This window comes from Phasianus colchicus, chromosome 1, assembly GCF_987193195.1.
Source record: "Phasianus colchicus chromosome 1, bPhaCol1.hap1.1, whole genome shotgun sequence".
In the NCBI taxonomy this organism is placed as follows: Eukaryota; Metazoa; Chordata; class Aves; order Galliformes; family Phasianidae; genus Phasianus; species Phasianus colchicus.
The window spans coordinates 8279307-8305351 of record NC_143436.1 but is presented as its reverse complement, the minus strand read 5'-3'; the positions used below and the strand labels follow the sequence as shown (position 1 = coordinate 8305351).

General features: G+C 41.6%; 1 protein-coding gene across 2 annotated transcripts in view; it reads left to right on the top strand.

Annotated features, from left to right (window-relative positions):
• The first annotated feature begins 320 nt into the window (after positions 1–320).
• The window catches only part of FRMD4A (FERM domain containing 4A), a 354026-nt gene continuing 328301 nt past the window's right edge, over positions 321–26045 (top strand). Inside the window, exons 1-2 of one of the 2 annotated variants that reach the window (XM_090134966.1) lie at positions 321–704; positions 1149–1274. In XM_090134966.1, coding sequence (XP_089991092.1) covers positions 1230–1274 — 45 coding nt within the window. In that variant the 5' untranslated portion in view covers positions 321–704; positions 1149–1229. Of the gene's footprint in view, positions 705–927; positions 1050–1148; positions 1275–26045 lie in introns of those variants that run through there. The other variant, XM_090134960.1, reaches the window with a different exon arrangement.

Sequence of the window (26045 nt, the reverse complement as noted above, 5' to 3'; positions counted from 1 at the left end):
CTATGAGGCAGTGCTGTCTTCATACCAGAGTGCTGCTTAATTTTCCTAAAAGCTTTTTTTTAAAAAAAACAAAACGTATTGCATTTACAACTAACTCTTCAACCAGGGTCTTAATTTCAGGGCTAACTACTCTTAACCAGCTGCACTACCACAATTATCCATCCCTGGGCTCCTGAGTGAGGGAACGGAAGGGAAGGGGAAGGGGAAGGGGAAGGGGAAGGGGAAGGCGAAGGGGAAGGGGAAGGGGAAGGGGAAGGGGAAGGGGAAGGGGAAGGGGAAGGGGAAGGGGAAGGGGAAGGGGAAGGGGAAGGGGAAGGGGAAGGGGAAGGGGAAGGGGAAGGAAAGGGGCTGCTCTTTCCTGGCTGCCGTTTACATGCAGTGCAGGCAGCATAATCAGAGTGCTGGCAGACTGGGCTGTGTAATCACACGTTTCTAGGAAGTGTGTTAGCTCCACGGGGAGCTGAGTCCATTTGGAAAGGAGGAGGAGGAAGAGCCTTTTTTTTCGGATGAGGTGAAGAGGGTCAGCGCGTAACCCAGTTCCTGCTGCAATATGCTGACAGTAATCATTGCTGTCAAGTGAGCACCGCTGCTCCCTGGTTCGGGCTGTTCTTGCTCCTGTCTGTATTATGCAGGCGTCTGCTTTCACAAACGGGCAAAGCAAGGCTTTGCAAGAAGAGAGAAGCAGTTTGCCCGTGTGGGAAGCGGTACGTTGTGATGTTTGATGCTGTTTCTGTGCTTGCATTTCCAGGGCAGAGAGGAAGATACAGGGGCACAGCAGTTATACCCTACCTAAGCGTGTATGTAGATAGAGGAAGAAGAACGGCAACTAACAACCAGCTAATTGCAGCGTGCGGGGCAGGGGGAGGATGGCTGGGACCTAACTTGTCACGTAGGTGTTTGATGTGTCCTCGCCGTGGCGGCGTGCATGCGAGCTTTAAATACCCTGCAGCTCCCCTATCTCCTCTCTGCAGCAAGCTCTGCATTTCATTCTCCTCCTCTCTCCGGTGTAAAATTTGGCCTAGCTTAAGCCTCTTTCCCTGACTGAGAAGGTTATTCCCTTCCCTCCCCCTCCTCCCCACCCCCTCACCCATCCTCCCCTCCTCCTGCCAACGCTCTCCGACCCCGATTTGGGGTTTCTCTCCCTGCAGCCAGTCGTGGACTCTGTGGATGCCGTGCCGTGACGGAGGGCCGAGGGCTGAGCCGAGGATTTGCATGTAGGAGGAGAGGCGATGGCCGTGCAGCGTGCACCCGAGGCTGCTCTCAGCCTGCTGATGGTGAGTGCCTGCTGCGAGCCGGTGGGGATGGAAGGGGGTGAGGGATGCTGAGTCGCAGGGATGCAGGGCAAAGCATCCTCAGAGTTCTGCCTGAGCCTCCACTGGGCTCGTGTAGGTCACAGGGAACTTTGCAAGGGGTTCATCTGGAGCTGAGGTGGAAGTGCCCATCCCACAATATTTATAGTGCATCCTGACTGCCATGGCAGGGATCTGAAGTCACCTTTCTGTCCGGTGCTTGCATGCAAGATTTACACTGCACTGTAGATGTTTCATTTTGCTCCTGACATCACCAAAATGCAGAGGAGAGCTGGGTTTGTGCCTGCAGCCAGGTGCTCGGGTGCTGTGTCACTTGGGGAGCTCTGCTCTGAGCCGCTGTCGCCATTCGGCTCGCTGCAGCCCGTGTCAGACTGCAGACCTGGCGATGACTGGCATTTATCTGAGCTATTTGCTGCAACGTGTTGAGCTACTGACCTACTTCCCCAACTTCTGCATATTAATAATAATTCAAAGGAGATTATTTAGCATAACACGTGGCTGAGTCCAGATACATCCTCTTGTCCTTCTGCAATTAAAAAAACCCTTCTGGTGGTGTATTGGAGAGTTGTTTAGTTGCACTGTTTCGGGGCTTTTTTCCTCCTTTACTCTTGTTGCCATTTTCTATGTACTAGCATCAGAAACAATTTTAGCGTAAGACCTCTGCTGGATATTTTTCTACTTAAATGTCACTGTAATGTTCCTGCTGGAGAGCTGTTACAAGCAAAGAGCGTGAGTGTGCGCACACGAATGCATATATATGTATTACATATATAATTATTATGGATCTCTTTTCTGGTTGCAGCAGGAAATGGTCCCTGGCACTCAGAGACATGATGAGTTTTGCAAGGGCACACCACAGGATCTGTAGTGCTCAGGGCTGGTAACAAAGGTCAAGTTAAGAAAAGCAAATTTTATGTCCATTATTCAAAATGCTAAACATGCTATTAAACCACCACACAGTTAGTTTTGTATTTCCTAGGGTCTAATGTGCTGCGTAAGCTCATTTAACATCCTCTGGCTTATTTCTGGCCTTCCTGGCTTTTTAAATACCCTCCATCTTTTCCTCGTTCAAGGATAAATTGATGGGTGCCTGTCATCACTTGCCATATATGCTTTTAGTTTCACTGTGCTCTTAATTTCAAGTTTCTCTCTCCATCCCTCATATATATTCCTGGAGCTAAGTGTCCATCAGTGCTAATGTACCCACAACAATTTTCATTTTAAATTTAACGTTCTGTAATGGACGGCCTTGTGCCAGTGGCATTTTGTGGTGCTGAGGGTGTTTCTACAGCTCTGGCCTGAAGCCTGGATCCTTTGGATCTCTTCATCTTGGGTACAGAGCTGGGCAGGGTTACTGTGCTGTGCCAGCCCCTTGTGGATGCATTGGATCAGAGGTTCCTCATGGATGGTTGGGGTGGTGGTGAAGGGATGTACTTCTGGGCTTGGAAAGAACTTGTGTAACTACTTGCTCTGGAATCATCTGGTACTAGAAGTTTATCATGGGTGTGAAAAAGGTGATTTGGGACTTAAAATGCTTCATCTTGCCATCTGTTTGGTATTTTTATTCCTCATATTTTTTTGGGCTATTAATCAGTTTAGTTAACTGGAGAAACCTGGTCCTCTCCACATGGCTTTGGTTGCATGGCTTGAGCAGGCTTCCCCAGAATCAATAATAAATTCTTGCATAATTCATCCCATGATGAGCAGCTATAATGGCATCTCTTCCAGAACTGCAACTCTCCAGAGACTAAAGGATTATATGTCTTCGGGAAGTCCAGAGAGGTAGCTTTTAATACATTGATGGGCTTTCTCCTTTGAGAGAGCTCTCCTTTAGCAATGAGAAATATTTCAGTACAGCATTTTCCTTGCAATACCATGATTGGCAGAATATGCATCCAATGCTCTACTTTATTTTTTTTTTTTTAAGGCATATTTGGCAACAGAATTTGGCAGAGCTGCATCACATTCAGTCTGAAAATATCCCTTTCTTGATGAGTTCTGCAAAGCACTTTGAAGGTAAAAAAAAAACCTAAGGTTCAGGGCCATTAATTGACTTTATACTGGAATTAGATGCACGAAACTGTGACCTACATTAGGAGTTTGATCATTCAAAACTCCTTTTTGGTCAGTTAAGAGAAACAGACATCTCCAGGAGATGAGGTTGTCCTTAAATAGAAGAACCATGCATAGGCCATAGGTGTCCAGCATCAGTTACAACATATGTATCCAGCATCAAAACATCCCAACAGAGTTGCACAAGGCATTGCTGAGTCTCGGCCATGATGACAGTCCACAGCACCCTGCCTGATGTATGTACCCAGCACATGGAGCTAACAGGGCCTAAAGCAGCTCCCAGACCAGCTGCTGCCATGTGCAGACAGAAGCACACGGGAGAATCCCATTAAACCAGTAGCCTTAAGTGGATGGGACTGACTTTGGTGTAGTGACATAAATGCTGATGTCCCGAAGACCTTGATTTATCTGGATTGTATCTGTTTTTATTTTGGCCTTGTTTTCTAGCTTGTTTAATACTTAGATGATTCTTCTTTCTTTTTTCTTTATGAGCTTTTTTTCTCCTAGAGCAGAAAAAATTCTCTATAAAGGAAAGTTTCAGTCTTATATATGTATTTTCCAAACATATTCTTTTCATACAAAGAATGCAATCTGACAGTAGAACTACATTTTTTCTCTTCTGGTATCTGAAATTTACTGCAATTAACTCTAGACTGTGCCTGGCTATGTGGGACCCCTGCCTCTACCTTGCTGCAGTGATCAGAGGGGCACAGGTTGTTTCATCATGGGAGAAATTGGGCAGAGCTGTGCCCAAAGAGTCTCTGCCTGTAGCATTATCTAATGCATGAAATGGGGCTTCATCAGCTCCTGTGAACCATGAAATAGCAAATACCCTGTCTTGTTAGGAACGATAACACCTGCTATGTTAAGATCATTAATGCTGATGGGAATCAGTGCAATTCTAGTTGCATTTTATGTCTATCTTATTAGTTGCTGTAAAATTTTAAAGCGACAGACATATTGATTGTATAAATTTTAACAGCACAGTAAGTTATGATTCCTGGTGTCTCTCGAGACAACATTACTGCTTGTCACAAAAATCTCTCTTAAGGTCTTTCCCTTCAAGCTGCTGTAGGTTGTAGCAATAATGCTAATTAATGAGTGTTAAGTGACAACAGAGGTTCAGATGAGCAAGATATACAGCTTGGCATATACCAATTAGTCCAAAACATTCTTAAAATGATGCATAAGAGCAACACGGTTTTCTGTTTCCAGAAGATGTAGTTCAAGCCTGTTCCTCTCACCCTCTCCATCAAATTGAAGCTTTCTCATGTTTATAACCCAGCCTTGCCCTCCCTGCTCTGTGTACATAACATTTTTCCTTCAAGAAATAACAGCATACCATTTAGGAAACAAGTGCTCTTAGTAAAGTAATGGTGACTGCTCGTGTTTGGAGGACTGTCTTTTATTTCAGAGCACTCTGTGACACTCTTCCACGCTCTGAAAATTATTATTTGTGCCTGAGTTACATTCAAAGCTGATGTTAGGATACAAGTGGATCTGAGATATCCTAGGTGGCTCTAACGAGGTGGGAGTCAGCTAATTCTGGAGTTACAGGGGGAAAAAAAAGGGCTTCCAACAGGGAATTCAGAGCATGAACTCAAACTGTGCGTTCACACTGCTGCACAGCATGAACAGCAAGAAGCTCGACAACCCATGGTAAGGGCTGCCTGCCTTGATGATTCCTTGTTCCCTGACCGAAGGCATTGCTACAGATCTCAAAGACAGAACATGGAGGTGTTTGAGGCCGGGTTGGATGGGGCCTTGGGCAACATGATCTAGTGCCTGATTTAGTGGTTGGCAACCCTGCCCTCAGCAAAGGCATTGGAACTGAATGATCTTTGAGATCCCTTCTAACCCAAGCTGTTCTATGATTCTATGATTCCAACCTGCAGCAGGAGGCCATGAGAAAACTGACCAATAGTTACACCTTGCAGAAACAATTGCCATCCCAATGTTATTGCCCACTGAGTATCTCAGTTTAGTGCCGTGCTTCTGGTTCCCCTCTCAGTGGAACCTGAGGTTCCTGGGTTGGTCTTCCATTTCTCAATCAAAGCTAAGCTGAAGTCCTTAAAATAACATGAATCTTATTAATCTGACCATTCTCATGAAGTACAGCACTAAATTCTGTAGGATCTCCTCTGAAAACATTCATACATACTAACAGTATTACTACTAAATCCCATGAAGTCCACACCTTAATTTGTTGACTTCTAAGCTGCTGGACTTCATAGTGCTCTGAATATTTAATAAATCATTTCATGGATTTGCTAAATATTTTTCATATGCCCAAAGCTGAAGTCTGCCCTAGTGAAGGCAAATTGGAAAACTGACTAAACAAGGCTGAGAAGCTCTATGTGTTTTAAAGCCAGAACTGAAGACCACCCCTTCCCCCCCCCCCCCTCCATACACACAACCCAAACCTCTGCTCTCTCCCACTCAAATCTCTGGACAGATCTGCAGCAATGCAGCTTGGCTTGGATGATCATACTGAAACCTTTTGGAGCAGCAAAGTTTCACTGGAGGAATGAGGTCATTGTTTTCTGCCTTCCTCACCTCAGCATTAAATTATCTTTGTGTCGACAGTATGCAAAAGCCTTTGACATTCAAACCTTCTGTCTGCAACCTCACCTTCAGACTGCACTGACCTGAGAGGCAAGCTGCAGTTGGCAATGCTCCTTCCACTAAATCAACTCCTGCTTCTTTGTCACCTTTGCATGGGGTAGGAGTTGTCACAGCCTTTGTTTGACACTGAGGGCTGTGACGTGTCAGCTGCTCGTGCCCCAGCCACAAGGCCTGGCTGTAAGTGGAGCTGCTTTGGAATGAGCAACACCTTCCCTAAGGAACAGATTGCACAGCTGATGTCTGGCCCTCTCCAGCTCAACATCTGAAATGAGGTCTGTGGGGAGGACTGAACAGTGAGGTGATTATGCAGCCCTCTCCGTGCTCCTTTTGCAGATATTTCTGCTGTGCAGGTGTGTGGGCTTCACGCTTAGCCTCACAGAAGGCCCAGGCAGGAGGCAGTGATGTGTGGTGGCACTCAGGGATGCCTGGGGGGGAGCCCTGCCTGCAGGATGCTCCCTGCCGCCTCGGCACTCATTTGCTAATGGGCTTCATAAGCAGCAAATAGCTGAGCTGAGCTGGTTGCTCTTTTGGAGGATGGAATGAGAGCGAATTCCCACTCAGTGTTGCACTGCTTGCTACCTTGGCCTGGTAATTTAGCTATTTCTTAATGATAAGATACTTTGAATTGTACCTGAGCAGTACTACAAGCCTCCATAAACTCAAAATAAGACTTCAAACACAGTGATTTAATACAGCTGAAAGAGATTAAACAGCTCCTGGGATTGTTCCTAGTTTCCCTGTGGTGGATGTCACCTTTCACCCACCTACAAAATCGTTATCCCTTCCATTCTACTGCAACATGTACCACCAGTTTTCTTTTTCCTCGTTCCTCTGCACTTATGTTTTCCTGAAGTCTTGAAATCTTGTAAGAGAATCAGGCCATAATGCTTGTAAATTTGAATTCTCCCATTCATTACTCCACTTTAAAACAAGAGTAAGAAGAATTACAGGTTTATTATCTCTCTCTTTTTTTTTTTTTTTCTTCATTATGGATATGATTGTGCCTTTTATTCCAGCTGCTCCTTCTGATTGACTGATAAAATGTTCTTGTCAGAGATGCACAGCCATTGACTTTTATTATTATTTTTGTATCATAGCAGAGAGCATGGCTATTTGTGGAAGGGAATTAGTGTGCATTTCAGTAAATGTTCATTATGAGTAATTAGAGCCTTTCTACAATTGGGGAAATGTAACATATTAATTGTTTGAATAGATCACTATAGATGACAACTCTGCTTGTCGATAGATGAAAGAATAGTGTCACTCATTTTCTTAAAATAAAAAGTAGTAGAAAAGTTGACTGATATCACTAAAACAAAATAAAATGCTGTAATTACCACAATTAAAATGCAAGGCTATGAATAGCTACCCATACAAGGGAAGGGCTTGTAGCACTGGGCAGCTGCAATTATTCAGCTCTTTGCCTTCTGGTTATGAATGTCATACTTCCATAATTACTGAACTCTTAAGTTCTCAGTGTGGCATAGATCCAGCCCTCTGACAGGCTAATGTGGTTAGTACACCATGGCTCAGAGACTTACACAAATCTCACGTGGTTCCTTCCTCAGTAAATCCCATGAAAATGTAAATTTTTGAGATTCGGTGCCCGTAGCTTTGCGCTCAGGTGGCTGATTACATGTGCTCATTGGGCCTACCAACAACTGCAGCAACTGCTTCTTTTCATGTGTTTTCCTGAAAACAGAACACCCCAACTGTAAGCTGGGTTGGTCAGGGGAACTGGACCAGATTTAGGCCATGAATGACAAATTTCAGGTAAATTCTCCCCACTGCCTTTCAGGGAGATACATCCATTTTTACCCCACATCTCTTTATTCTTCCTTTTTAAAATATCAACAAATGTGGAGATTTGTAGAAAGGAGTTGAAATTAGTCATTTAACAGAATCACAGAATCATACAGGTTGGAAGGGATCTCAGTAAATCATTTAGTCCAACTCCCCTGCTAGAGCAACTTTCCTACAGTAGAATTCAAAGAAAAAAGTCCAGGTGAATTCCAAATATCTCCAGAGAAGGAGACTCTACAGACTCTCTAGACAGCCTGTTCCAATGCTCCATCACCCTCAAATTAAAGAATTTCTTTCTTGTGTTCAGATGGAACTTCCTGAAAGCTCAGGTGGAAGTTCTCTTTCATCATGGGGTTTTAATGTTAGAGTAACAAACCAACCTGAACCCATCACCTCCTTCAGGTGATATGCATTCTCTTGTTTAGGTGAATTTTTGGTTTGCCTGGAGATGAGACTCTCAAAGTCCATGACAAAAGGCTCCTCCTTTCCTTTTGAAGGATCCCATCTCATCTGCCAGTCCTACTGAGAGCCCAATTAACGTATGCTTGTCCATCAGCAATTCTTGTGACCAGGTGGCTATTCTGAAGTCTTGATGGAAGATAGTGAGCTGAGGTCATCCTCAAAATGTCCCCTAGATATGAAGAGATCTATAGAAGTGTCTGTTTACATTTCAGAGAAATAAAAACAGTAGTGAATGTCAAATAAGTAAACTTATTTAGAGGAATGGACCTACACACAAAATGTTAGCACTTTTTTACATCCTTCGTGGGATTAAAACTAGTAATCCCTAGATTAAAACCATCACCTCCTAGCGTTAGTCTTGTGCTTGGCTTTAGCTCTCCGAGATTCCAAAAGTTAGTGACAATATCAAAATGCCAACAACTGATCAGGAACAATGAGATTTGAGCCCACCTGTTTTCAGGATATGTTGCTCAAATAATAAATTGTAACAAATGAGAGCAGAAAGCTGAGTGCAAAAACCATATACTCTGGTATTCTTTGTAAATCTGTTTCAGGTACAGGGATTCTGAAGCATCCTACAACTTGATAAAAGCAGAATATCCCTTCCCCTTCATATCTTTACCCAAAGTACCCACTTGCTAACAACAGATTGTTCTCTACAGAGCATTCTCCTCTGTCTTCCCTTCTCTTCACCCACTTAAAGCCACCAGAGAGCTGAAGATTATCCTGGGGGAGGCGTTACTAGTATAGAAGCAGAATTCCCACAGAGCTTTGCACTACAATATTTTTCCATCTGTGGGTAGACTGTGATGATCATTGTATTGCAAGACACTCTGGTTTGGCTCCGTGTAATTTGTGTGAAGTTAATGGAGGAATGTTGCATAACATATGTTTGGCTTAATATAGGTTTGAGTTCCCTTATTTTTTACATTAATATATTAAAGTAAAATCTGGGACAGCTCCACAGTAAATAAGATTGAAATGTTTTTCATTTTTGAGTAATATGTGACTAACTGAGCCACAGCGGTCAAAGCCCATTGTATTTCCTGGTAATTAATTGCTGGCTGTGATAGCTGACTGCATAAAACTATGCTTTGGGCCATTAACCTCGGGTCATTAGTACTCAAGGAAATGTCTAGTGAAGGTCATTATTACTGCCATTATATAAGCTATTGAAATAGAAAAAAAGTTGGCATGAGCTCTTCAAATACCCATTTTCCCTATTCTGTTCTCTTTTCAGAGATGGAGGAGCAAAGACTGTTCTGAATTATTCTGTACTGACATCAATTTTTTTAGAAGATTAGAGTTTGCCCACGTTCTTAAAAGCAGGGACCAAATAGCTGAAGTGATTGAGAGAATGGCCATCTAGCTTTACAAAGCTAAAAGTGCTGGCATTCCCAGCGGATCGGTGCAGGTTGTGCTTTTATGGCCATTCCCAGAGGACTGGATGAGGACTGAGCAAAAGCCCCTCTGCTCACTTGCCTTGTCAGAGATGGTGTGGCTACATACTGGATTAGTGGAATTGGTGTTGTGAGAACTCAAGCTTGGTTTGATTCTTGTTTAAATTAATTCATTTGGTGATGGACCAAAATCACAAAGAACAACCCTCATTTCTGTTATCCTACTGTCCACAGAAGGGCTTCTTACTTCCATCAAGCAGGAACTATCAGGAAATCTGCATATTTTGCTGCCTCTCAGATTGAGCACCCAGAGCAGGAGGGTGATATTTCTATTGAAAATGAAAACTCTGGAATCACAGTTCTGAAAATGATGAATAATGTTTCTTCCTGTGGCAGATTGGTGTGGTTAGAAATTCCTTACTTTCTGGTTAACGACAAAAGAACTGCTAATGAAACCAAACATATCTTTGTTTGAAGAGATAGTAATACAAGCACTTATTTGCTATATTAAATATATATGTTAATATTTAATATTAATATATTAATATATAAAGTTTTATATTGAATGCTGTTTTCTTTAGTTATATTTAAAGCAAAGGTGAGTCTTTCATGCGGACCAAAATCCTTAAATCAATATTCTAAGGCCACTGGCTTTCGTGAGAATGTGAGGGAGCAAATCAGCTCTAATGAAACAGAATTAAAGCCAGCAAAAGATACAGTGATGGCACGACGAAAATGATGGGGAAGTTTTGCACCTTTCCAGAGTTCCTAGCAGTGTTCTTTCCCCCATCTTGAAATTTTGTTTTGGAGTCAGGAATTAAACAATTCCTTGTGAAGAGGCTTGTATTACCCTCTTCATTGCTATAGAAACTCATTTTTTCATCATCCTTACTGAGATATACAAGCAAAAGTTTATTTGTTCACAGTCATTTACTTCTGATGGATTTCTTCTCTTGAATTCTCTTCATCCTCTGTATTTTGTATTAGATAACAGTCTCTTTGTTGTCCAGTGCCTTCCAAGAGGGGAAAAGCAAAGCATACTGTTTGCATTAGTTTGAACACAAAAGGTTTTTGCATTGTAGGAATATTTCATCCCATTATTTCATCTATTTTACTACTTTGGAGAAGTAGTGCTTAGGTCAGTTTAAGAACTTCTGAATTTTGGATGCATCATCTACGTTTGAGTGGTTAGAGAACCACCTGTGAGAAGTTTCCCTTTGATTCACCAATAGGAATTAAACCTTTGCTGTGAAGTCCAGAGGGTATCTGGTGTTTTGGACGTGGATCCTATTTGGATGTTTCGGTTTGGTTTGTCTGTGGTTAGAGGATTACTGAAAATGCCACTTCCAAGTAGAGATTCTACCATAACATTTCTTTATTTCTCTCCAAAAAAGGTTCTTGTTCTCACACTGTAGAACAAAAGTGTCAAAAGTGGCTAACCCTAAATGTATTTGGGGAGGAGTGAATGAGTGTAATTGACTTGCGCAACTAAATGTATACTGAGATTTATCAGACATTTTTAAGGCTGTATGATCACACAGAGAAATGAGAGTGAATAGGTGATAAAAAATAAAAATCCAAGCAACCACCTTCAACCCCAACAACAAGCAAAAAACCCAACCAACAAAGAAACAAAACAGAGACGTTTCGTGCATAATGGAAGTAAAGAAAAGCAAATCCTGTTTGAATTGTGCTCGATTGAAAGTATAATAGAGTAGGAATGGCTTTATTGCCAAAGTCTATACATACTGAATAATAAATAGTCATATCAGAGTAAGAAAACGGTCAGTTTTAATTTTTAATAATCTTTAATTAAGTAAGCATTCACAACATTTTGGGTATCTGTGCATTAACATAACTGCCTCTGGCTAGCCAGAGTCATTATTTCCATTCGTAGTTTGGTGTCAATTGATTTCTCCACGGTCAATAGTTGTAATATTGAGTCTGTTTAAGTTCCATGAAACCTGAACCATTGCAAAAAACATTCCTGTCTGAGGGAGGAGGATTTGATCTTTGTTCTCTTAGGATCAAGTGGGGAAGGGAGTGTAAATCCATATAATTCTATTTATCTCTGTGACATTTCTTCCAATTTCTAAAGAAGCCATCAAAAGAATTTGGCTCATTGATCTCCAAAGTCTTAGAGAATTTCACAGTCTGAGCTGAATGCTGTGACCCATGCAGTCAGTCTATTTCTTTTCACTGGCAGAAGTCCTTACCTTGATCAAGATAGCAGGATTTGCTGTATGAGAGCTACGAATCTTAGAGATTATTATTGGTTTACTGGTGGAATATTTATTTTCAAATAGAAAAGAATTCTTGCTGATGAGTCATTGCATGCATACACTACCTTGATATTTTGGGGTGCTAAAGCTACAATTTCAATGAAGCTGAGGTATGGAAAATGGCCTATAATGTTTCTGATGTACAATTAAAGTGCCATCTGCCTCTGCGATGCAGCAGATGTATAATTGATATTCACTGCTGATTTACCACTTGATTTTTTGCAGACACTGAATGCTGTAATTGTTTATACAGTATGATCCTAAATACCCATGTGAGAATTTTTGTCCTCATATGTTCCCTACCAGAAGTATAACTACATCCTGAATACTTAGAAGGTGGATTCATTAAAAGATAACTTACAGTTAGCTAACCCAAAATCTTACAGTAGCCTAGTAAATAAGTTAGGAGGGAGTTTTCAAAGGGAAGATCTTATTCTTGCATGGTTTAGTATAGAAAAGCTTGTTGGGAAAAATTAAAATGCTGATCTGAAATCTGAGGTTAATGTGGGGTGCTTCTAGAATTAAAGAAAAAGAGTTTGATTTATTTTTCTGTCTTTTGCAGAGGTGGGAACCTTTTTTAAGGGAAGAAAATTAAGTAGAATAAACCCAAAAGGTCAACAGTAACATCAAAGGAGCTCTTTTCTCCAGGGTGAAGACTATTTAAATAAAAAATAAATAAATAAGTAAAAAATAATAATAAAAAAAGAACGAGATAAAAACTGCAGTAGTCAATTCTAAACACATGGAGAAACGGAGATGTGTTACTTTATCTTTTGTGCTGTCATTACTTAAAAGAAATGCAATTGCTAAAATTGTGATTTTAATTTTACTCCATGAGTGGCTTCTAAGATATTCCATCTGCAAATACCCAAGGTCTAAATCTGTTCATGCTGAAAGAAAGAGAAATCTTGCCAGTAACTTGAAGGGGCAGAAGGTTAGCAGCTCTGTTTTAAGCTGCTGCCCTTCTTTTTGACAGCAGTGGCTTTTACTCGTGTCACTTAAGCTCACTGTGAAGCAGCAATGATTGTCCAGGGCTTTGCATTTGGCTTCAAAGGAAGGAAGAATTCATGTTATGGAGTCTGAATCTGACTGCATTGCAAGTGATGTTGTATGTAATCATTTCTCAAGCCAGGAAAAATCTCAAGTCAGTTCTCCAAGCGCCCAGAGAAACCAAGGTCCATTTTCTTTCAGCTTGTACCCTTTTCACAAGACATTGCCTGTACATGGCACCCAGCATGATGTAAAAGAGTCCCCTGTGTCTTCTGAAGGCTGAACATTTGCTCTCATATTTCAGCGTATTCAATGGTAGTAACAGTCTAATTGACTGTTGGACGTTGTGGCTGGTGGTTATGCCATGAGATGACCTTAACTCAGATGGCAGCACAAGTGGAGGACCAAGTGAGGGGCTAGGATGCTGCAGAAGGAAAGGATGAGGAATGTGGGGAAGGATTTGGGGCTGGGAGGTGGTGTGAAATAAGGAAATGGGGCTGCAGGGCGCTGCAGATCAGTCTTGTTCTGTTAATTTCCCTAAGTCTCCTTCTGTCTAAAGAAACCTGTCAAGTCAATGAGCAACAGAGAAGCAACCCAAAAGAAACTATAAATGTGGATATAATAGGTCTCTTAAACATTAACGTGGGAAGGTAACCATAACCAGTATGGTTAATATTTCTCATATAACTCCTTGCTAGGGTCTCCTTGGACTCCTGAACACAGAGCAGTGACATCTGAAGGAGAAAAACTTCATACTGTTGCTTGTGTGCATTTTTTATTTCAATTCATTTTTTTATTTTGTCCAGTATCTTTCTCTAATTTCTGTAACAAGCTTTTGGATGTGTCTGTAGCAAATAAGCTCATCTTTACATACTGAGGTTCATACTTAGTGGAAGGTGCCCTGTGGAGAGGAAGGATGAGATCTCATGGCGTGGGTAAGGAAGTGCTTGGGCTGAGCCTGGGGCATGTTGGGAAGCACACAAGAAATTAGGAGACTGCCTGATAGAGAAGGATATGCAGAGGGGACTCAGCCGTGATTAAAGGGAGCTGGAAGCTTGCTGGAAACTGGAGTCTTAAAGCTGGGATCTTGGGAAGGGAAGGTCAAGTATCTCCTTGTGTGACATACATCTTGATCCGTGCTGCAGCAGTTTCATTGCTACCCTATGGGGGGACTCAGATGAGCAACACTCAGATGAGCAAAGCAGCAGTAGAGAAAATGGTTTGGAATATTAGTCACCAACTGCCTGAATATTCAGTTCCTATTAGTACAAATTGTCAACAAAATGTGGGTTTTGTCACTTTAATTTGTCTGCTTAAAAATGAGACTTCAGCAATAAATTTTACATTTTGTTATAATTAAAAAGTCTCAAAGTGAATTTTTGCTGGATACTTAACAGCTTCACAACTCATAAAAATGACTTGGATGTGTGGAGTTACTTTTCTTCCAGTAGCACAGAGGACTAATTGAGCATAGCAGTGAAGGTGAGAGGGTACAGTACACTTTATGGAATGGAATGCAGGGGCTGCCTGTCCCAGTTCCACACCGCTGGTGTGTTTGCATAGAACAGGTTCTAGGGAAGGTTGAGAACTCACCCAAGGAGCAGGGATATGGACTTCCAGAAGCAGGACACTCAGGAATATGTTCAGCAGGTAAGTTTGCCTTCTGGATCACAGAATTGTAGAATCCAAGAATCAAAGAATGACTTAGGTTGGAAGGGACCTTAAAGCGCATCCACTTCCAACCCGTGCTGGTAGGTTGGTGTCCACCCACCAGATCAGGCTGCCCAGGGCCTCATCCAACCTGGCCTCGGTAGCTTTCAGGGATGTACACCTTCTCTGGGCAGCCCATGCCAGTACCTCACCACCGCCTGAGTAAAAAAAAATCCAATTTTGATCCAATACCAGACACTATGAAGGAAAAATCAACTCTGTCCCATGGAAACCAGGAGAGATGTCCACTGAATCTCCAAAAAGATGCCATGTGAGCCATCCCAAGAGTCTGGTTAGCCCATCTTTCCTCCCGAAAGTGGGCTGACAGGACCTCTCTGTTGAAAGAAACAAGTTTTTTCTTCTCCCCACTTGCTTCTTGTCTCCCTTTATACCTCAATTTTATCAGTTTCAATTCTAGTTCTGCCAGTCTAAATGAGAAATTTTCTGTACATAGCACCTCTGAGCTGCAGCATTTACGAAGGCACTACAGTGTGGGAAACCACAGCAAAGGCTTCCAGAGCACAACATCTGGAGGGGAAATTGCTGTAATCAGAAGTGTCATTGCCAGAATCAAATTGTCTGAAGGTGTCCTTCTGGTAAGCAGTAAGGATCAGCTGCACTGTGTCCTACATGCTACAAGAGAGGTACTACTAAATCTTCTACTACCTCTTTGGGTTACATTGGGTTTGTCAATATTCTTATCGAAGACCCACTGTGAAGTATCTCCTCTGAAACAAATTTTGTCTCTGGTTCTACACGTTAATATTATATTCCACTGCGTAATTTTTCCTTCTGGAATATTCCCTCAGCAGTGTGAAGGACCTTGCTGGGCAGCAGACTTCACAGGACAGGAGCCAGGGCAACCTAGCTGAAAGTTAAGCTTGCAGGGAATGTTAAATGTTAGCCCATGGGGTGATCTTTGCCATCCAAAGGATGAACCCAGTCATAGAAAGGATCATATCATAGAATTAATACAGTTGGAAAAGACCACTAAGATCATCTAGACCAAACATCCACCTATCACCAATATGCCCACTGCACCATAGCCCTAAGAACTACATCTACCCTTTCCTTAAACACCTCCAGAGATGGTGACTCCACCACTTCCCTGGGCAGTCTGTTTTCATACCTCACCACACTTTCCGAGAAGAGAAATTCATCCTAATATCCAACCTGAGTGTGGGTTGTACTTACTGACCATCTGAGATGCATGTGGCCACGTGGATGCTCCATCTGTCCTTCTGCTCTTTGTGCTCTTCCATGACATTTCGGGTGAATGTATTTTCCATTACTTTGCAACAAATAAAATCTAACTTCTATGTATACACTGGGGAACAGTAACTGCAGCTGCTTCTCAGCTGTGGCAGATATGGTGAGGTTATCATCCCCTTATCGTACTATTCATGCCACTTAGAAGAAAGAAAAGTCATGTTTTGAAGATTAGCCTACATTTTTAGCACAGGATAGGACATCACTGGCAGTGGTAGCTGGATCTGTTTTTTCCCCTTAGGAAGAAGAGTGAACCTCCCGCTGGGAATTCATTGCTCCTATCTCCCTCCCTCCATGCCAGCCAGGACCATCTTAAACTTATTCCCTTGCTCCCAGTCATACTTCTATATGCCACCATGTGTTTGATTTATTATGGTTCCCAGATTATTGTTGGAGACAGAAGCTTTACTGTAACAGAAACTTCACAAATATTGTAAAAATATATATATATACTATATTTCCTTTTCATTTTTACTTCCAAATCTTTTAGATCATTGTAAATTGGACATTTGTCTCCCTTGGCTGGTAAGGATGACTGCATTCTTTGTAGGTTTTTCTCTAGAGAAATTTATAGTGAGAGTTAAATACAATGTGAATGGTCCTCTTTAAAGTTACATATGCTAGAGGAATGTGACTTATGAATCCTGTTAGCAGAAATGGCTGCATGAGAATATCAAACACTCAAATCAAGATTTTGCTGTGATGCATCTTGCACTAAAAGGGTTGCTATAAATTTTGTACTGTGCCAAACATTTTTATGTAACTCAAATATGTGGGCTGTGTTTGATGTTTATAAAAATTGAGTCTATTTTACTTTTGTTGCTGACTGCTGGAGGAACACATGTATGTTTGTGTAGCTGAACAGAATTAAAACTCATCTGACTGCATTGTCAACAACTAAAAACGCTGTGGCCTGCAGTAAAATCAGGAAAGAATATTAAACTGCAGATAAAGCATCCACCTTGTGTTGGGAAGACCAGTGTTATTTTCATAATTTCTAGTAGCCTGCGCAGGTGGCAACTTCTGGGTGGAGCAGATTTAACTAAATTGCTGCTCTCCAATGAAAATTGCCTGTATGAAATTTGATTCATGCAATAAATATTTGGACAGTTATGGGTCAGTTTGCAGCCCCTTTTCTGGCCTAAGGCTAAGATAGGGGGCTGGTTGAGGACAGCGTTCTTGTAGCCTGCCAGCTGAGTGGTACCTATGGGATCATACTGGAACAGATAAGCAGACCAGCTAGATTAGAGGACAAGTCACAGAATCACAGAATGGCCAGGGTTGGAAGGGATCTCAAGGATCATGAATCTCCAACCCCCTGCCACAGAGGGCCACCAACCTCCTCATTTAATGCTAGACAAGTCAGCAGCTTTGAAACAACCACTGCATCCAGAGACTGAATAGTTTCTATCATTCTGGGGCAAGTTGCACAGCAAACAGCTCAAGTCCACAGAGTCCTTTCTCTTTTCTGCTGTCCTGCTGCAAGAGACAGCGATGGCTCTCAGTGTTGTACTCATTACTTGATCAAAGTTGAGATTTTCAGTCTTCTGCAAGGGGTGGGAGCACCATCATGATTGATAGGACCTTATCTGTCTCCTGGTAGCTTTCTGACCTGGGACAGAAGTGTGTGCAGGTTTCTTTGTATGTTGTCTCAAACTGCCTCTCTAAAGATGAGGCCATTTCACAGTGAATGGGTGAGGTGACCACTGTAGATCTCAAGGTGATCTTAAAACCCTCTTATGGGGAGAAGCAAGGGCAATGATGTCATATTTTTGTTTTTCTGAGCAGTGCCAAAGAATTTTGTATCTTTGGGTCACCCCTTGGAATCCTGCTGAATCAGGACAGAACATCAGTGCAGGCATGAGAAGTGTGCAGTAATCTTACTGGGTCAGCCAGCTGTGGATTGCAATATTCAGCAGGGTTATTGCATTCGCCCACGGACTGCAGCTGTAATTCCACTCTCCCTCCTACAGTCACAGGAGAGGAGGGGAACTCAGCTCTGTGCTTCACTTGGTCTTTCCCATCTCATTGTCTGAGTTCCCAGCTCTTTCCACCTACTGAACCCATCTGTGCTGCATTATTGACTACTTTTAATCAAAAAGGTCAGTTATTTTCTCCACTTGTTGGTTTGGTTCATGTCACTCTGCTGGTTATTGCAAATCACTGAGGTGATAAAAATGCCCATCTTTACCATGAATTTTAGGGGTAGAAAAGAGGGAATACTTGACAAGTCAAGTCAACTGACTTTGTTTAATTTGGTATTTGATTTTCTTTTTTTCATCTTCGACTCTCTCTTTATGGTACAAAGTATTTTATTTTGGTTTCCCAATAGCAATCTACCAATAATTCAGTGATAGCTGCCTGTTTTTACTCCTTTTTACAGCACTAGATTTGAATTTTGAGGACTAGATTTCAAGCACAAGCAGTGATTTTCTCTGTGCCCTTCAGCAGACTCCTTCACCTCTTGGTATTTATATTCTTCCAAATGGGGTCAACATTTTCTTTTTAATAGGACATCTTTGCATGTCTACAGTGTGCTATTTTGGCAATCCAACAATCCAATAACAATAGAAAGGAGCAATAAAGCAGGTTCATGACCTATGCACTAAGATGAAAATATAGTAAATTAAAAAGAGATGTTGCTGGAGTGGTTTCAAACTCTTCCTCCTCATCGAGGGGTATTTGCAGAAGCAGAAGTTCATGCTTCATTGGACAAGCCCAGAGTGCTGGATATGACTTCCAGCTGTCTAGAAACTAAATTAGACATAATCAGGGATCTCATAACGAATGGTACCTTGACACAAGCTGTAGCAGTGATGGGATCTTTCAAAGAAAACTTTCTGACCAAGCTGTTCCAGACCCCTCATTAATGCCATGCAAATTATAAAGTTCAAACATTTGCACTTAGTTCTTGTAGCTGTTTCTTTGATTGCTAATGGTGTTGATTCATGAAAAAAAAAAAAAGCTTTCTAAAATGGAGACGATTTTCATGTACCACACCAAAGGCAAATGAAGGAATGTTTGTTGTACATAGCTTTTATTTTGTTTGTCATGATGTATATTGCTTTTTATTTTGTTTATCATGTTCCGTCGTGATCAAATATCTGAAAAGCCAAAAATTAGGAAGGATCAGCCTCCTGCTCTAGGAAAGAGCCCTCATGTCCTGTTACATGAAAAGTAAAATTCTTTATGTTTAATAGCATTTTCACACAGGTTTTCATCAAATCTTCTAGCAACTGATTTCTGTTTGTTTGCCTGCTGGTGGAAGGTTCCTGGCAATGTTTAAAATAAATCATAGAATCCTTAGAGTTGGGAGGGACCTTTAAAAGGCCCTGGGCAACTCCCCTGTAATGAAAAGGGGCGTCACAGCTAGGTCAGATTGCCCAGGGCCTGATCCAATCTCACCTTGAAAGTCTTCAGGGATGGGGCAACAAACACATCTCTGGGCAACCTGTTCCAGTGCCTCACCATCCTTCTTCCTCATATGTAATTCAAATCTCCACTCTTTTAGTTTAGGGAACCATTTCCCCTTGTCCTTTCACCACAGACCCTGCTACAGAGTCTGTCTCCTTCTTTCCTGTAGTTCCCCTTTAGATCCTGAAAGGCCGCTCTCAGGTCACCTCACAGCCTTCTCTTCTCCAGGCTGAACAGCCCCAGCTCTCTCAGCCTGTCATTATAGGAGAGCTGTTACATCCTTTGGATCATTTTTTGTGGCCTCCTCTGGATGCACTCCAACACGTCCGCATCTCCCCTGTACTGAGGACTCCCCATCTGGATGCAGAACTCCAGGTGAGGCCTCACCAGCACAGAGCAGAGGGGCAGGATCACCTCCCTCGCCCTGCTGGCCACACTTCTTTTGATGCAGCCCAGGAAAGTACATACACAAAAATACTTTTTTGTTCTGAGTTTAAGGAGAAACCTAATTCTCTGGAAAAATCAGATATTCAGTACCCTTTCTTGTCTACAAGCAGTTCAAATGTCTCTTCCTGAAACACTGCCATTAGTGTGGTAGTGCAGTTTGACCTTCTGAACAATTTAGGCAATAGAGTTTTTAATCAGTAATTCCAGTTTTTACTGCTCAGAAAGCTGTCAGTCTAAAATATGTCCTCTGTAGTTTACAAGGAACTTCAGTAGACTGATTCATCGGTCTGTGCATACAAAAATGATGGCCCTGTGAATAATTAGGAAAAGAAACTTCACTGAGATAAAACATGAATTTTAAAAGGCAAAGAAGAAATATCTGGTTCTGAAGCCCAATAAAAAGGCTGATCATAGATCTTGATGACTCAGCCAGGTCATGTTTGCCAACCTAGTTGAAGATCACACATGAGATAAAGGAAAGCTTTATCCCCTGAGATGTTTCTTTAGAGTTTTTACAAACAATATTCTACAGCTGATATGAAATAATGAAAACAATGACACTTGGGACTGTAAGTACTGATGCTATTACTTGAGAAATGCAACTGCATCACTTTTTTGCTACGTACAATACAGACTCTTACTTGTGAATTTAGAGTCATTTTGCTCTTCATAATGTTGCCTTTGTCTCTTATGACACTTTCAATCTCCTTATAACACTGTGTTTTGCTGTGAAGAGGCTAAAAAATGGCAACAATAAATATTAATAAATGGAAACTGGAGCAGAAAACTTGTAATGGCAGACAGCCAAGTTATAAAAGATTGTCTACTTTGAATCTTTGACAAGGCCACAGAGAAATGTACTGTGAAATCTATTTTCTGGCTAAAATTAAATAGTAATCTGGGTGGCTGCTGCTTGAAAATGCCATCAGAGTTGACTTGATTCTTGGAGGCTTTTGTTTTAAACGTGAAATGAAAACAGAAAAATGACACCAGAAATGAAAATAAGGACTGTAGATTAGAATTTCCTTCAAATGTTTAAAGCAGGATTCTCAAATATGCACTCGCAAAGGAATCTAGGTATCAGTAAGATCCATATTTCAGTCAGCAAGATGCTTTATTGAGTTGTAGTGAAGTTCTTCTGGCAAACGCCTGCTTTCATATAGTAAAAGGGTAAAAGATGTAATGCATTTTGGAGCAATTGGCTTCACCTACAGAGATACTAAGGGCTTCATCTTTCTGTCCCTCCTGAGGCTGGCTCCTCTCCTATGGGACTTGCTCACCTCAGCTCAAATTTGTAAGGGCTGAGCCTATGGCCCTCACTCTGCACAGAAATGTGAATGGGCATCTGCAGAAGGTGCACCTGAAGTGCACAGCCATCATAGGTGGATTGACTTGACTTCAGGTCTGCGTGTTAAAACCACACTTCTCTTTAGCTTGCAATAGTCTTAATGGTGTTAGAGGAGAAGGTAAAAAAAAAAATGGGATCAAGTGAACATCCAAATGCTAGGCAAATCTAATCAAAATCTGCTTTTTCAGAATACTAAAATCTAAAGAAATTCGAAAATTCAGTTTTCTGACATCATCTTATATCCGTTAGGCTGGGATCCATGTCCCCTAGAATACAGCTTGCAGAGTCAGAAGCTCAGTTGAAGTACCTAAACATACAGAAGGAGTTTATGCTCTTACCATCTGTGGAGACACAGTGGAATTGAGTCATGGTTGCATCATGAGATACCTGCTTTAGGAAGAGCTGAATTCTGCCTATGATGGTGTTGACTGGTGTATAGAGGATGAGATTCCATGATTCTGTCAAAAGCATCAAGCTCCATTTGAGAGGTCTTAAGACATTCATATATATATTTCTGGTGATGGTGACCCAAAATGTTTCCAGAAGAAAACCTTCAGACACTCACATCTCTGAATCCTAACCCAAAGCAAGATTGCATCCTGGTTCTGTGCAAGCATACAGGGCCACAGATTAGAGTTAGGGAGCAAAGACTGTTTTGCTGACATCTCTTCCCATTCTGTGTATGAGTGAGTCAGGGAAATTATTTGTGAGGGTAAAATATGCAATTTTCACCTAAGGGAAAAAGCAGTGAATACAGCAGTGTTTCTAAGGCTCAATCCCTGTCTCCATCAGGGCAGCTGAGCGTTCATTCTACTCTGAGAGGATGGAAGTAGGTTGTACCCAATGACACAACTCAGTCTGTGTGAACAAGCACAGGTGACCCTCACTGCTCTCCTGCCTGGTATTATTAAATTTTTTAGATAAGTGTGTATTAGCTTTAAAATCAGTAACAAGAAAATTTGTGATAGGAAAATTGTAGCAATAGACACATTCTTTCAAAACTGTGCCGAGGTATTTTAACTTTGTTGTACTTTTAATATCTTTTTTTTTTTTTTTTTTTCTACAACAGTGCTACAAGCAGGACATTACTGCAACACTGCACCTTCGAGACCCAGAATTTGTATTATGTTGGTGTTAGCCACTAATAGGATTCCAGTACAAAGCACTTTAATCCATTGCTAAGCGAGTGACAGCGCAGTAATACGGCTTGTGTAAAGGACACGGCTCGCACGCTACTTCTGCTCTTCAAAGATTTAGTTTTATAATCTTCTGCAGAAGTCTCTGTTCAGATTTCTGGAAGTATGTTATAACTGCCCACACGCACATTTAAATATTGTCTCAAGCCCTACCAATATATTTGCTGCAAAACCCAGTCTATAATTAGTTATGCTTTCAGACTGTGAATCACCATATAATGGTATGTTGTTAGAGTTGGAACTATTATCTTTAATATTTCAGCAGGCTAATTGCTAATGCAGTTTTAAGGCCCAGTAGAGTTGTCACCAACTGATCATTAATTTCATCACCACCAAGAGATACGGCTCCTACAGCTTGAATTTGACATCTGGTCAAGTATAGTGTGTCAGCCTCGTGTTTGAGTTGGGGATAAAGGATCTTCCAGCCTCATTTTTAATTCTGCGAGTTTCAGTGTTCATGCAGGAATATATTCATATGTTCTCTGATGATCATATTGGTGCTTGGAGCTGGTGAATTCTGGGGTGTGGTTGAGGACATGCCACTTTCCTCAACTTGATTTTATACTTGGTTTTTCAAGTTGGATTACTTTGATCTTTTCCTAAAATCAAACTAGTTGTTTGAGACAATTATTTGGGATTCATCTGAAAAATTACAGCCTACTGAATATAAATCTAAGTGAGACTAGGGTTGCTTTATAATATAATTTATTTTCAAATGCAGACTCTGGTCAGTGCTGCTGAATTTTGGTTTGACTTCATTTGCTTCAGTGGGTGCCTCAGACCATTTGTTCAGATGCTCAGACCTACAGTTTGGATGTGTGATTATACACAGATCCTACCACTCATAAGATTATCAGACTAGAAGCTTTCTCTCCTCTCATTAACTCATAAAAACTGCACATAATTACAACACTTTTCAATATACCCTTCTCCTCCGTTGGAAGAGGCCATGCACCTTACTTTTTATACCAGTACCTATATGACATGTCTGCTTGCCGAAGTCTCACCCTAAGAAAAGCTTTGAATTCTAGTCAAGAGCACACTCATATCTTTGGTTTTACACAGTTCTGATGAATGGAATGTGATTGACATCCTTTCTGCAGCCCAGTGAGGATTTTCTTAATGTTTCAAGCACAGTGAATCAAAGCTGGGAAATGGAGATCTGGAAATGTCACTTTGCTGAAATACTCTCTTCATTTTCTTATTTGTATGGACTGATAAGATGCAGGGGCTCAGGAGACACATTATTGCTCCCTACAACTGCCTGAAAGGAGGTTGCGGCCATGTTGGGGTCAGCCTCTTCTCCCAGGTAACAGAATCAGAGGGAATGGCCTTAAGTTGCACCAGGGATGTTCAGGTTGACTTCTTCTCAAGGACAGTGGTGAGGCATTGGCACAGGCTGCCCAGGTGGAGCCACTGTCCCTGGAGGTGATCATTGAGTAGATGTGGCACTGAGGGATATGGGTTAGTGGGAATGGTGAGGATGGGTCAGTAGATAATCTTAGAGGCCTTTTACAACCTTTATGATTCTATGATTCTATGATTTTGAGAAGGTGCATATGGCAAATGAGCAAAAATCTGATATTCTGATATCAACAATGCATATGCACACTGAGGCAAACTGCAACGGAATCTGTTTTAACACTCTATCTACAACATAAGGGAAGGTGAGGATATGCTGCAGTGAACAAAAGACAGCTTTGTCTTGTCCCTTATTCAGAATCCTTTGCAGAGCCGCTGACTACATGGCAATGAACATGTCCTGTAATGCTCCACTATTGTGTCATTGCATGGTCAGGTCAGGGACTGCCAGCACTGGCTTCTTTCCTGCAGGATGTCTAATGAACTATAAAGGCTGCAGTTTTCACAAATCATTTAGAAACCTTATCCCTTTGGTGCTCAAATCAGGCTATTAAATTGCTGAATAGCTTGAGAAAATGTTGTTGTCTTTTTAATATTAGTGGATGGTATTAAGTAAATGTCCTGAAGGTGTTATCCTTACGATCAATGGATCTTTGGATTCTAAATGCTATCGAGAGTCCAGTGAGACAGGCTTTGTAGGTAGAATTAATACCTTCTGAAGCAAATGCTATCAGAGGAAAAAAGCAGAGTCTTTGGGGCATATAAGCCATTCTTTAGGTCATCCATACTGAGAGTTTAGGCCTTAGTTTCAATGTGATATATGAGCCCTTCAAAATGTCACTCAATGAAAAGATTTATGATATCTGACTTCTCCCTCCCCTCTTTAGCACTGGTGTAAAAGAGAAGTTGTTCAGTGGAGCTGGAAAGACTGTCAGAGAGACATAGGCTGTGCAGTATATTACTGGTACTTGCTTGGAGGGGGACAGGGACTCTTACCTCTTCAGCAGGTCTTGAAAGCTGCTGGACAACTTTTAGCTCCCTGTCATTTGTTTTTCTCTGGTAGTCTTAAAATAGAGTAAAACAAATAGCTCTGGCAGAAAGAAATGTGTCCTTGGTTGGACGATGGAAGATAAAACACTTCTTTAAAAATACCTTATGTTGTTAAAATAAATCCGTGGCTATTTTTAGGGATTTTTGTGTGTTTGTTTGTTTGCGTTTTGCAGCTTAATTTTCTTTGTTCTGCTCATATAAATCAAAATGATACTTGTAGGGAGATGAATATAAAATGAAGTCAATTTGCTTTACTGAGAGCTGTGAAAGTTTTAGATGAACAACGTGGGTTTTCTTTCTTTTTTTTTTTTTTAAATTTAAAGCAATTATAGATGTGTTCTGTGACCTGCCCTTATCTTTCTCTGCCTTGTCTGCATATTGTGAGGCTTTGTCACAGGCTGTGTGGATCACTCTGCCAGCTATGCATGCAAAGGCTGTAAGGCTAAATGCGAGCTCTGAAGCTGGGTCCTGTCTTGTTGCCAGGGAACAGTGTTGAAAAAATGCCTAGACTAAACTCAAATTTAGGAACCGTTTTTGCAGTGAGTTGCTTATCCAACCTGGGTAATAATTTCTGTGGAGTATGATTCCTCTCTTCCTCTATCAGGCTCTCCAAGTTCAGGTTGATGGAGTAAGAGAGGGAAACTGGTCCCCTCATCTCCAGGATTGTCTGAGAATGGGACTAACCTCCCACTGGGGATTGCTGCTTCTCTCCAGCTATAGAATGAGCCCAAATGACTCCCTGAAATCTGTACCTAAGGTTTGGACTTCTGCAGGATTGCCAAAGTCTTTGAACTGTGTGTTAATCCCCATCTGATCCAGACATAATATCTGAGGTCTCCAGGGTTATTTCAAAGGTTCTACTCCCTGTTTGTCCATAGAATCATTAAGGTTGGAAAAGACCTCTAAGGTCATGTAGTCAAACCATCGACCTATCCCCACCATGCCCACTAACCATGTCCCTCAGTGCCACATCTGCCCTTTCCTTGAACACCTCCAGGGATGGCGACTCCACCACCTCCCTGGGCAGCCCGTGCCAATGCATCACCACTCCTTCTAAGAAGAAATGTTTCCTCATATCCAACCTGAACCTTTCCTGGCACAGCTTAAGGCCATTACCTCTCATCCTATTGCTGTTACATGGGAGAAGTGGCTGATATCCACCTCACTACAACCTCCTTCATTCACTTGTAGGGAGTGATAAGGTCTCCCCTGAGCCTCCTCTTCTCCAGACTGAACAATCCAAGTTCCATCAGCCTCTCCCCAAAGACTTGTGCTCCAAACCCTTCACAGTATCATTGCCCTTC